General features: G+C 38.2%; 1 protein-coding gene across 1 annotated transcript; it reads right to left on the bottom strand.

Annotated features, from left to right (window-relative positions):
* Positions 1 to 1,898: 1,898 nt before the first annotated feature.
* LOC132532439 (zinc finger protein 879-like) lies at positions 1,899 to 12,228 on the bottom strand. The gene is made up of 2 exons (XM_060197310.1): positions 12,140 to 12,228; positions 1,899 to 3,671 (listed from the first exon to the last, which is right to left on the bottom strand). Exons 1-2 carry the CDS (start codon positions 12,174 to 12,176, stop codon positions 2,224 to 2,226), a joined length of 1,485 nt encoding a protein of 494 aa, XP_060053293.1. The 5' UTR covers positions 12,177 to 12,228; the 3' UTR covers positions 1,899 to 2,223.
* Between the last annotated feature and the right edge of the window lie 56 nt (positions 12,229 to 12,284).

Below are 12,284 nucleotides of genomic sequence, written 5' to 3'. Positions count from 1 at the left end.
ATTAAACTGCGTTCTCAGCCCAGCCATGTGTCTCTGGTTGTCTCTGTTACCCACCCGTGAAGCCAGCCCGGATAAAACAACATATGGCGCCTACAACGTGGGACTGGACCTGCGCATCTCTCAGATAAGTGAAGACAATTTGGCTACCTATGCACAATGGCCTTCTCTTCTGCTTGTGAAGAGATCTCCAAAGGCATCTGCCCTTTCTTCACGAGACTGTTTTGCTGTTTCTGGAACATTTATCTCTGGACCACTCTGTGGTTTCTGCCCAACACCAGCCCGCAGGAGCCCAACGCCAGCCCGTATGAGCCAGCTTTCCGCCGAGTGGTGCGGGGCACTGGGCGTGGGCTCCCTCCACGCTGCTCGGCCACTGGGAGCAGGGCAGCAGACATGGCAGGGCCATGGGGCAGGGCCACGGCAGCCTATCATGGCCGCCACCCCGGGGCACCTCGGCCCGCGCCTTCTGCATAGCTGGCCCGCCCACCCTTGTGCTATGAAGTCTGGACAGATCCCGGACCACCTGGAGACCACAGGCACCCTGCCGAAACTGGGCCCCCTGGCCGAGATCTCCAGCTTGGGTCTGAAGAAAGACGAGCTAAAATACGCAGAGATTCATTCAGAGATCACAACGTGCAATTCCTAGAAGTGAAGCTGCCCAAGAGGCCATTGCTGGACAACGCACTCCCAGAACGGCTAAGACAATATAGATCTAAATTTGTGTTTAAAATGACATGTCTTCGTAACAAAAGTTTCTCTCCTTGTATATTGAAGACCATGTGTATGTGTGTCTTTAAAGTTTGGTAACATTAACTTTAAGGTTAAGAATATAACTTTAAGGCTAAATTCTTACCAGGCAAAGTTAAATGAAAACGGTTTTCAACATAATTCTCATAAAGATAAAATTAACTTACATTTAAAGTCTGAGGTAAAAATTAGTTAACAATCAATATATTTTAACTAAGTTGGTCTAAACAAAACCTGTGCACACCTAGGGTGTGTCTCCATCTTAAATGGGTGTAACAAAAGGTTAAATAGACTTGTTGATATGTAAAACTCTCGATTACCTTCCCTATTAGAAATGGTAGATTACACAATGGCTATGCTAATGATACTCATGCCTGAGGTTTTCTTTCCTTGATTCTCATGTTTACCTTTTCACATTCTATTGTTTAAACTTTAACCAACCTTAAAATCATTCTAAAAAAGACTTCTAATTGTAATAGTTATCAATTGTGATAAACTTCTAACCTGCTACAAGTTTGTTTCATAGTAAGTAAATTGCAGCTGTCAAGTTCTCTACAGAAAAGCAGAATTCCGGCAGCAGACCTTCCTGATACAACGCTCCACCCCCTGGCATTCTTCTGTGGACATCTGCTTTCGACTGGCACTCCTATTGGACTCACTGGTACACCCTTGGACACTTTGCATGAAGTGTAAAAGTGCGCTATATTTCTCAAACACTGACTGCAGCCAGCTGCCTTTGGGACTCTAGGCTGTTCCCCGCCCCCATGCTATAAAATGCCCGTTGAGGCAAGTACGCCCCCCAGAGGCAGGAAATGTTTTTTTTAAGCTGATAAAGTTTTGCCCACAGAGGCAAAAAATGGCCCCCTCAGGCTCTCCCTTGGCAGCACACTGGTTCTTGTTACTTGCTTACATGTTTCTCCATGTTTGTGCCAGTTTCTTTTTTGAAAATGCCTGTATGATATAGGTTTCTGTTCACCCCACACCCCTGATACTGTGGTCATTTAGTTAAAAACAGAAGGGGGAATTGTTGGTATGTTCCCTTCCCCCAGACATCTGAGAAGAACTGGTTTGCCCCTTGCTAGTTTCACGCCCCGCTTTCTCCCCGCCCCCTACGCTAAGGACGGGCAGATTCCCAGCAGCAGTGGCAGAGAGAGGATGATGGAGAAAAGCACATGGTGTGGTGATTTGCCCGTTCGTGAATAAAGATTAAACTGCGTTCTCAGCCCAGCCGTGTGTCTCTGGTTGTCTCTGTTACCTGCCCGTGAAGCCAGCCCGGATAAAACAACAGACATATAAACATTTTATAGAAGTTTCCATAATATTACTTAAGTTATACTGCATCATGGAAACTGGTATTTGATGAAATTGAAGTTCTGAAATTTAACCCACAATTAACTAATATTTATCACTGTCTCCCAAGATGAGTTACTAACATTCAGTATGAGGTGAACATCATTTGGAAAGTTTTCTGCATGCATTTTATTTATATTTTTTTCTAGTATGAGTTCTCTTATGATTTGTAAGGGATGAGCTCTGACTAAAAGATTTCCCACATTCTTTACATTTGTAAGGCTTTTCTCCTGTGTGAATTCTCATATGTGTCATAAGGGATGAACTTTGTCTAAATGCTTTTGCACACACTTTACAGTTGTATGGTTTTTCTCCAGTATGAATTCTCTGGTGCTGAATCAAAGCTGAACTTTGGTTGAAGGTTTTTTCACAGTCACTACACTTATACGGTTTTTCGCCAGTATGAATTTTTCTATGAGTATTAACTGCTGAATGGGAACTGAACGATTTTCCACATTCTTTACAATGATATGGTTTCTCTCCAGTATGAATTCTACTGTGTATATTAAGTCGTGAAACCCAGGAGAAAGCTTTCCCACATTGGCTACATTTGTAGGGTTTTTCTCCAGTATGAATTCTTTGATGTTGTATGAGAGCAGAGCTTTGGCTAAAAGCTTTCCCACATTCTTTACATACATATGGCTTCTCACCAGTGTGGATTCTCTGATGTATAATAAGGGCTGAATGATAACTGAATACTTTCCCACACTCATTACAATTAAACGGTTTCTCACCAGTGTGAATTCTATGGTGTCTACTTAACCGAGAGATTGAAGTAAAAGCTTTACCACATTGACTACATTCATATGGTTTCTCTCCAGTATGAATTCTGTGGTGCTGGATAAGAGAAGAGCACTGGCTAAAGGCTCTACCACATTCATTACACTTATAGGGCTTTTCTCCAGTATGAATTCGCTGATGATTATGAAGGGATGAGCTACCTTTAAATGTCTTTCCACATTCACTACACTTGTAGGGTCTCTCTCCAGTATGCATTCTCTGATGTCCAATGAGAGATGTAGTGAAACTGAAAGCTCTTCCACATTCACTACATATATAAGGTTTCTCTCCAGTATGAACTCTCTGGTGCTGAGTTAGAGATGAGCTTTGGCTGAAAGCTTTCCTACATTCTTTACATTTATAAAGCTTCTCTCCAGTATGGATTCTTTGATGCTTACCCATGGATGAACTGTGAAGGAAGACTTTTTCACAGATATTACATTTATAACACTTACGTATTATATTGATTCCCAGTTGTTTAAATAGAATTGAATATTTCTGTGAGTTTGGTTTCCTTCCTCTGCATCCAGTACTGGGTTTTTTATTAAGTGATGACTTCAGGCCTATATTTTTCTCAAGTTCAATGCCTATAAAATTCCTCTCCTGTATGTAAGTTTTCTGGATTGTAACAAAGACTGTCCTGAAAGGATTGTTCATTTTGCCTTCTTGCTTCTCTAGATTGTTTTCATTTATGCAGGCTTTTTCCAACTTGATGTCAAAAGTATCACTTATGGGCTTATTTATTAATCCCTGGTTTTCTTCTTGGCAAACTGTGGTTTCAGACAACCTCTCCCATCCTAAAATAAACAAGACATGTAAATTTCCTTTCACTGAGAATAAAGTGACCAAAAAAATCCATAAAAATAGTTAGCAAGTGGATCCAAGTTATTGTCTGGGGAGATAATGTCATGGCTGGAGAAAGGACCAGAAAGCTGGATCAGGGAAGAGAGTAGCTCCCAAATATGGGAAAGGTGTATAAATACTGTTGACTATAAACCCAAAATGGAGACCCCCACAACTCTTCATCTGCACTATTCCAGTCTTTAGGTTCATAATTAGTCAACAATTTATTTGGCTTTATATGTTAACTCTCTTTTCAGCCACCAGGATCCAGATGCTAGCACGATGCCAGCCAGACTTCCCTGGACAGACAACTCCACCAATATGTCCTGGAGCTCTGATTCCCCAGAATCCTCCCCCACTAGGGAAAGAGGCAGGCTGGGTGTATGGATCAACCTGTCAACGCCCATGTTCAGTGGAGAAGCAATTACAGAAGCCAGACCTTCCACCTTCTACATCCCACAATGACTTTCCGTCCATACTCCCAGAGGGTTAAAGAATAGGAAAGCTATCAAGGGAGGGGATGGGATACGGATTTCTGGTGGTGGCAACTGTGTGGAGTTATAGCCCTCCTATCCTATGGTTCTGTCAGTGTTTCCTTTTATAAATAGAATAAAGTAAATAGTTAGCAAATATAAACTTGGAATTTTGAGAGAGGATGGAGAAGAAGGGAAAGAAAACAGCAGAAGGAAAGATGACTTTTAGGTGAGAAAGGTCTAAAGAAATGTATACATTCCCAAGTTGAGAAATTCAAAGGGAGGTATTCCAACAGAAGGAACTAGGTCTGTCTACTAATCAAGCACAAGTTATTTTTAAGTCAAAAGACTATGTTATTCCTCAACTTCTCCCATGCCAGCCACCAGTACAGTCAAGGTAATTCCAAGAAAAAACTTCAGAGGTAGTATATAAATAAAAAGTATAAGTGGTACTGTCTATACGCAGCTCTCTGAAAAACAAGGGCTCAACTACTGATATCTGAGGACTCATCTGAGAGCAATATGTCATGTGATGAACTACTGCTGTCTCAAACACAAACAATATTTATTGAGTACCTACCATGATCCAATTAAAGATATAGCCTCAGAATTACAAGAAACAAAACAGACAAAAGTTCAATTTTCACAGGGTTTATGTGATAAAGACCAACTAACCAAATAAAAAGTAATATTATAGAGTAATGATAACTCTAAGAAAACAAACAAAAGCTTGCACCAAAATAAAAGATTCTGGGGTAGGTAGGTGAGAGAGTTAATGTCCTAGAACAGGATATCAGAGGACCTAGTGGGGGTGGTATTGTTATATGGAAAACTGGGATATGTTATGCATGTACAAACTATTGTATTTACTGTTGACTATAAAACATTAATCGCCCATAAAGAATAAAAAAAGAAAAGTAAAGGGGAGAGATATTTGGATGTTATATGTGGCTTAGAGGAGAACAGAGGATTAGACCTGGAAGGAAAAGGGGGCAATTACATAAAAATGTAGACAACAGTTGTAGAGATGACAGTTAACCCATGTCTGCAATCTTGGGAGAACTGCAGTGGTATGCAATAGTGGGACTTGGGATGCAGAACTCTAATGGTGGGAATGATGTGGGGTTTTACTCCTATTGACATGTAATTTTGTAAATCAATATTGAATCACTAATGAAAAAAACACTGAAAAAAAAGAAACAAAAGCATGATGATGGACACATAATAAGAAAGAAGAAGTTAATTAATACATTAAACTGATAGAAGTTTTTTTTTTTACTGAAAAATAAATGTTCAGTTCTTGATATTTTATGTAAATATCAAGAACTGAACATGAAAAATAAAGTGAGTATAGAGTTTATTCAAGTGAGAAAGAACAGGTAGCAAATATAAAAATTAAAATACCCATAAGCATACAAACATAATCAATGTTAATAGGTAACTTAGATAACCAGAATTTGTATAGACAAAAACATTTACTTAAAATATAAAAATAAGGGGGCCTGGTAGTGGCACACTGGGCTAAAGCACACATAAGTACTAAGCACAAAGATTTGTGCAAGCATCTGGGTTTGAGCCTCCTAGTTCCCCACTTGTAGGAGGGTTGCTTCCCAAGCTTCAAAGCAATTCTTCAGGTGTCTATCTTTCTCCCTCTTTACCTACCTCATCCCTCTCAATTTCTCTCTGTCCTATACAACAAAATGGAAAAAAAATAGTCACCAGGAGAAGTGGATTCATAGTGCTGGCACCAGGCCCCACAGATAACCCTAGATGTAAATATATATATTTGAAATTAAGCCAGCCCCCTGCCTTCTCCACTTAAAAAAGAAAACTGTTAAGTACAGAAATTCAAACAGTAACTAAAAGTTTACCTAGGAACAAATGGCAGGAACCATATGGCTTCATTAGTGAATTCTACCAAATTTAGAAAGAAGACCTAAAACATATTATTCTCAAACTCTTCTAAAAACAATCAGAGGCTGAAAGCTTCCAGGCTCATTGTAAGGCAATGCTTCTAACACCAAACAAGGAGAGTGAATAAAAGAAAACAAAAGACTGATATATCTGATGAACATATATAGAGAAATTCTCAAAAAAAAATCTTGGCAAATGGAGTCCAACAATATAGTAAGAGATTCACACATCATGACCTTACATTTAGGGATGAAGGATGATTCAATATAAGCATATCAATCAATGTATAGCATAACAATATAAGAAAAGACAAAAACTGCATGATTAATAGATTGAAAAATATTTCACAAGAATCAGTAGTCACTTATGATAAAAACTCTCAACATAAATTTGAGTTAAAAAGTACTGCAGTATAAAGAATATGCATGACAAATCCACAACTAACATCATACATAAGGGTGAAAACTGAAAGCTTTTCCCCTAAGGTCAAAAAAAAAAATTCAATGTCCACACTCATTACTATTGTTGAACATAGTTTTGGAAGTTCTAGTGAGAGCAGTTAGGCAACAAGGAGTGATAAAAGAAATTTAAATTGAAAAAGAAATACTTACCTAAAACACTTTATAGGTTCAGCTCCTATGAAAATCAATGGCATTTTTTAAAGGTAACAAATAACTCAAACTCTAAAATTAGTACAGAACCACAGATGAACCCATAAGTCAAAGTAATACTGAGAATAAGTAAGAAAAATGGAGGTAATATCACTCCTAACTTCAAAATATAATACAGATCAATATAGGGGTCAGGCAGTGGTACACCTGGTTGAGAACACATTACAACACACAAGGACCTGGGTTCAATTTCCTAGTCCCCACTTGTGGCAGGGGAAGCTTCACAAGTGGAGAAAGGTGTTTCTCTACCTGCCCTTTCCCTATCAATTTCTGCCTCTGTATAATAAATACAAAATAAAAAGAGATACAAAAAATCAGTAGTAATCAGAACAGTGTGGCACTGAAATAAAAAAAATACATGGACAAATAAAACAATACTGAGAGCCCTTAATAATCTCACACAAATGCATACAGTTTATAACAAATGAGTCAAGATTATATAATGGAGAAGAAAAAATATACTGAGAAATTTAGATAGCCACATGCAAAAAATAAATAAGTAAGAAAAGAAGAAAAAACTAGATTATAAAAAATGCCTAATCCATAAAATGGATCATAAAGAAGCACTGGCAAGGGTGTGGAGAAGAAATAATTCTTGTATACTGCTGGTGGAAATGTAAATTGAGTCTCTATGCTGAAGAGGTTTAAAAAAGAAAAAGAAAAATATCATATGATCAATAATTTCACTCCTAAAGAATATGAAAACACTAACTTGAAAGGACCTATGCACCACTATGTTAACAGAAGCACTATTTGCAATAACCAAGACATGGAAATAAGCTAAATGCCCACTGACTGATGGATGGCTGCAAAATAAGCTTTTGTATATATACTTGGTGGAATACTGAATGGTAAAAGCAAACAAACAGAAACACAACAAAAACAACTGTTAGACTGAAAAATATATTGTAGCTGTCAAAGAAAAAGAGAAGTAATGAGGAATGGGTAGAGAAGTTAACTTGATAATTAAATTTTTATATTTAATAATCACAGTATTGATTATTTTATGTAAAGTATTTATAAAAGCATCATGAATATCTGCACTGTCACTCTAGTGGTGAGTGCAGTGTGGAGTATACACATATCAAGGTCGAAGCTGTGTTCTCAAAATATATGTGCTTGAGAGTTGGGCGGTAGGGCAGTGGGTTAAGCGCATGAGGCGTGAAGCCCAAGGACCGGCATAAAGATCCTGGTTCAAATTCCCGGCTCCCCACCTACAGGGGAGTTCTTTCATAAGTGGTGAAGCTGGTTTGCAGGTGTCTATCTTTCTCTCTCCCTCTCTGTCTTCCCCTCCTCTCTCCATTTCTCTCTGTCCTATCCAACAATGACGACATCAATAATAATAGTAAGTACTACAACAACAAAAACAACAACTGGGCAACAAAAAGGAAATAAATATTAAAAAAAATATATATATATATATGTTCTCTACATCAATCAGAACTGTATTTAAAAAGTAGATCAAAATAAAAGATACTTGAAAACATTTACTGACTTCCTTTTATGTTAATAAATCATTTAGTGACATCATCATTTTAATGACCACATATATTCCAATGCACTAATATGTCATAATTAAATAAATTTCCCTCTGGGAATCATTTAAATTTTTTTTACCCCAAATAATGCCTGAGGTTGTAATAAATATTCTCTTATACTATCTTTGCAACTGTGCACAATTATACATTTATTAAGATACATTTTTAAACCTGGGATGAATTTTCATAAAGACATATTTTCTAGAAAGTCTTTGCCAATCAAAGTCCCACTAAAGACATGCTTACTATGCATAATAGAACAAAAGATTGGGATATAAATTTTCTAAACTCTGGTGCTTAAGAGCAAGAAGAATATCTTATTTCCTTAGTTTGAGGTTCACTGATTATAATTCAACAGCTTTATGAAAGTTCTTGTGTGAATGTTCAATTCACAGTCCTTGACTTTTTCTCGAGCATTAGTCTGTATTCTGGCACAAGTGGTAGTGGGACTGAACTCCCCGCAACTCACTCAGGAGCTAATCCTTGAGAGCTCAGTGCTCTATCTTTTGAATCACCTTCCAGGTTGTCACATCTTTTGATTTTTTTAAATCTTAATATTTGTGAGTTTGTACTACAATTGTGTACTCTTTGCATTTGTATCTCTACATTATACTGTTGTATTCTATAGTCATCACTATAATTAATACTAACGACAGGAAAAAATATAAGCTAAGATTTTCCCCAAAATTTGTTTAATAAAATGTGGTATAACTTTACAACAGAATTCTTTCAATGAAACAGGCCTCTACTTTTTTTTTTTTTTCTTATTTTTTTATATTTATTTATTTTCCCTTTTGTTGCCCTTATTGTTTTTTATCGTTGTTGTGGTTATTACTGTTGTTGTTATTGATGTTGTCATTGTTGGATAAGACAGAAATGGAGAGAAGAGGGCAAGACAGAGAGGAGGAGAGAAAGATAGACACCTGCAGACCTGCTTCACTGCCTGAGAAGCGACTCCCTGGCAGGTGGGGAGCTGGAGGCTCGAACCAGGATCCTTACGCCGGTCCTTGTGCTTGCACCATGTGCGTTTAACCCGCTGTGCTACTGCCCAACTCCCCACAGGCCTCTAATAAATGCCATGACGATGGAAACAGGCTTCATAAACATATATGTAATCCATCTGTTTCTCTCTTGCTCTACAAACCATATAAAAATATACTCAATCATATAAAATATACTTAAACATTCAGTCTAATAGATAAGTAGTAAAATATCAACAAAAATTCATCATAACTGGCAAAATTTCAGGCAAATCACTCTCTCCTCTCTTTGATCCACTGTCTCTATTATTTGAAATGTAACAAGTATACCTTTTATGAATTAAAAATAATCATTAGTATATACTTGTAAAAGAACAACACAGCTATTTGATATTAATGACTTTCTGAGATTCAAAGTTACAAAACCCATGGCTATTTGTTCTGGTCCTTAGAACAGAAGCATTTTATTCTGTTTTTCTTTGAGTTTCATTTTATTATATTATTATTAATATTATAGTCAGCTTCCTCAAATTGTTGGTGGAATGGGAAGAATCTCATTAAGCATCAGAAAAAACAGACTCCTGAATGAAAAGAGACTTGGATCTTCAAAGGGCCCAGTGAGTGCTAAGTAACAATATTAAAAACCAAACATTCCATGATAAAATCAAAGAATTTCCTAGACTCCAAAAGACAGAGGAGATCCTATAAGATTCCAAACAGATGATAAGGGGAAAAATATGTTATAGACAGCAAATATAGAAAAATAATTAACAGATTAACAGAAAACTTTCTGTCAACAACCATGAATGTCCAAAGACTGTGGAGCAAAGTTTGAACCACTCTCAAGGGGAAAAAATTATGCAAATTACAGATCCAGGTGGTGCACTGGGTTAAGCGCACATAGTATGAAGCACAAGGACCTGCAAGAATCCTGGTTCAAGTCCCTGGCTCCCCACCTGCAGTGGAGTCATTTCACAAGTGGTGAAGCAGGTCTGCAGTTGTCTATCTTTCTTTCTCCCTCTCTATCTTCCTCTTCCCTCTTAATTTCTCTCTGTCCTATCAAAAACAAACAATCAGAAAAAAAAAAGGCTACAGGAGCAGTGGATTCATAGTGCAGGCACTGAGCCCCATCAATAAACCTGGAGGGGGAAAAAATTACAGATGCAAAGCATCATCTCCACAGGAGACTGGTTTTGGACATGAACACCTGACATTCCTGAAAACATTATTCAAGAGTATGTTTTAGAAAAACCAAAAGGACAAATATGGAGCATTACTGGTGTAATGCTGGAAACACAAGAATGAACTAATACAAAAGCTCTCTCCTGTCTTGGAACGAAACAAATGTTGGTTAAGAAATAAAACAAGGGTCGGGGTATAGCATAATGGTCATGCAAAGAGACTTTCATGCCTGAGGATCTCAAGACCCAGCCAGGTTCAATCCCCCCACACCGCCATAACCAGAGCTGAGCAGTGCTCTGGTAAAAAAGAAAGAAAGAAAGAAAGAGAGAAAGAAAGAAAGAAAGAAAGAAAGAAAGAAAGAAAGAAAGAAAGAAAGAGAGGAAGGAAGGAAGGAAGGAAGGAAGGAAGGAAGGAAGGAAGGAAGGAAAACATAGAACTATCCTGTGTCAGAGACCAAGACAAAAGTCACTGTAGAACAGAAAGACAACTATGATATACCCACCCATGGCAGTTTCAGAGCTTAATGTCAGTCCTCAGGGCCAGGTATGGAACATATTTTGAATTTTTTATACAAAATATTTAGAAGAGTGCAGTGAAGATTATCTGAAATCCTCTGTCTAAATCTATTAACTTACTATGTTGCTGCCTCTGCTATACCTCTCCCTTTCTCTCTGGTATGTATGTCAATACATGTAGACCTGCTTTTACTTTCTTGCTTAACTATATATATAATAGATTTTTTAAAAAAAAGCAAAAATCCAAGATGAAACTGTGAGGGCTGTACTGAAGTGACAAAAGATCTGTTTAAGTCATATAAGGAAAATAAGGATTCAGGAACAAGAAACAAAATAAGGAGAATCACAAAGTCTTACATACCACATACTATGTTGTATACTGGGCATTCACACTGCAAGGGACATATGACAAAAGAACAGCCCACACTGGGAGAACTCAGTCCTCTCTGACACCTACATAACAAGAACTGGCAAGGGTGAAGAGGATGTACCTGCATGAGAACCTGGGTTCAAGCCCCCACTCCCTGCCTGCAGGGGGTAAACTTTACAAGCAGTGAAGCAGTGCTACAGGTGTCTCTCTTTCACTCCACCTCTCTATCTCCTACTCCTCTTTCAATTTCTCTCTGTCCTATCAAATAAAATTTTTAAAAAGTAAAAAATGGCTGCCAAGAGCACTGGATTCATCATGCAGGCACCGAGCCCTGATGAAAATCTACTGGCAATGAGAAAGAAAGGAAGAAAAAGGAAAGAGAGAAAGAAAGGGAGGAAAGAAGACAAAAAAGACATTATAACTTTTCTGACAACCCAGTATTTCTGGCTGGGGAAGTAGCTTAACTGGTAGAACACAAAGCATGCATGCCTTGAGGCCTCCAGTTCAGTCTCAGGCTTCACATACACCAGAGCAGTACTGACTGTCCTCCTCCTCTCCCCCCTCATGTGACATCTCAATCACATATGAAATAAATGTGGAAAATAGAAAATGAAAAAGAAGAGGTTGTGGCCTTCCCAGCATTCCTCTCCTGGCCTGGCACATTGGGGAAGGTCCTGCTCAGCTGCATCTCATCTTCTAAGTCCAGCCTCTCTGCTGATGCGCAGAGCCAAGTAGTGAGGAAAAGCTGTCTGCCACGTCCCAGTGACCCAGCCTCTCACCTGGACACACAGCTTGACAAGCTTCATTTTCCACCATCCAGGGGTCTTCGCCTTGCTGTAACTGGAGGATAACCTTTGGTTTTGAAAACAGAATTCCTGTCCATGAGTAAGAAAAAGAAAATAAGGCCAAGGCACAAATCTGATC

This window comes from Erinaceus europaeus, chromosome 9 (genome assembly GCF_950295315.1).
Source record: "Erinaceus europaeus chromosome 9, mEriEur2.1, whole genome shotgun sequence".
In the NCBI taxonomy this organism is placed as follows: domain Eukaryota; kingdom Metazoa; phylum Chordata; class Mammalia; order Eulipotyphla; family Erinaceidae; genus Erinaceus; species Erinaceus europaeus.
Note: the sequence above shows the minus strand (reverse complement) of the source record. Positions and strands in the feature narration are given on the sequence as shown.

Coding starts and splice junctions, on each gene's coding strand:
- LOC132532439 (XM_060197310.1), bottom strand. CDS start 12,176: ATGGTGGAAAATGAAGCTTGTCAAGCTGTGTGTCCAG. Junction 3,672..12,139: donor TTGTCAAGCTGTGTGTCCAG/GTGAGAGGCTGG, acceptor TGTTTATTTTAG/GATGGGAGAGGTTGTCTGAA.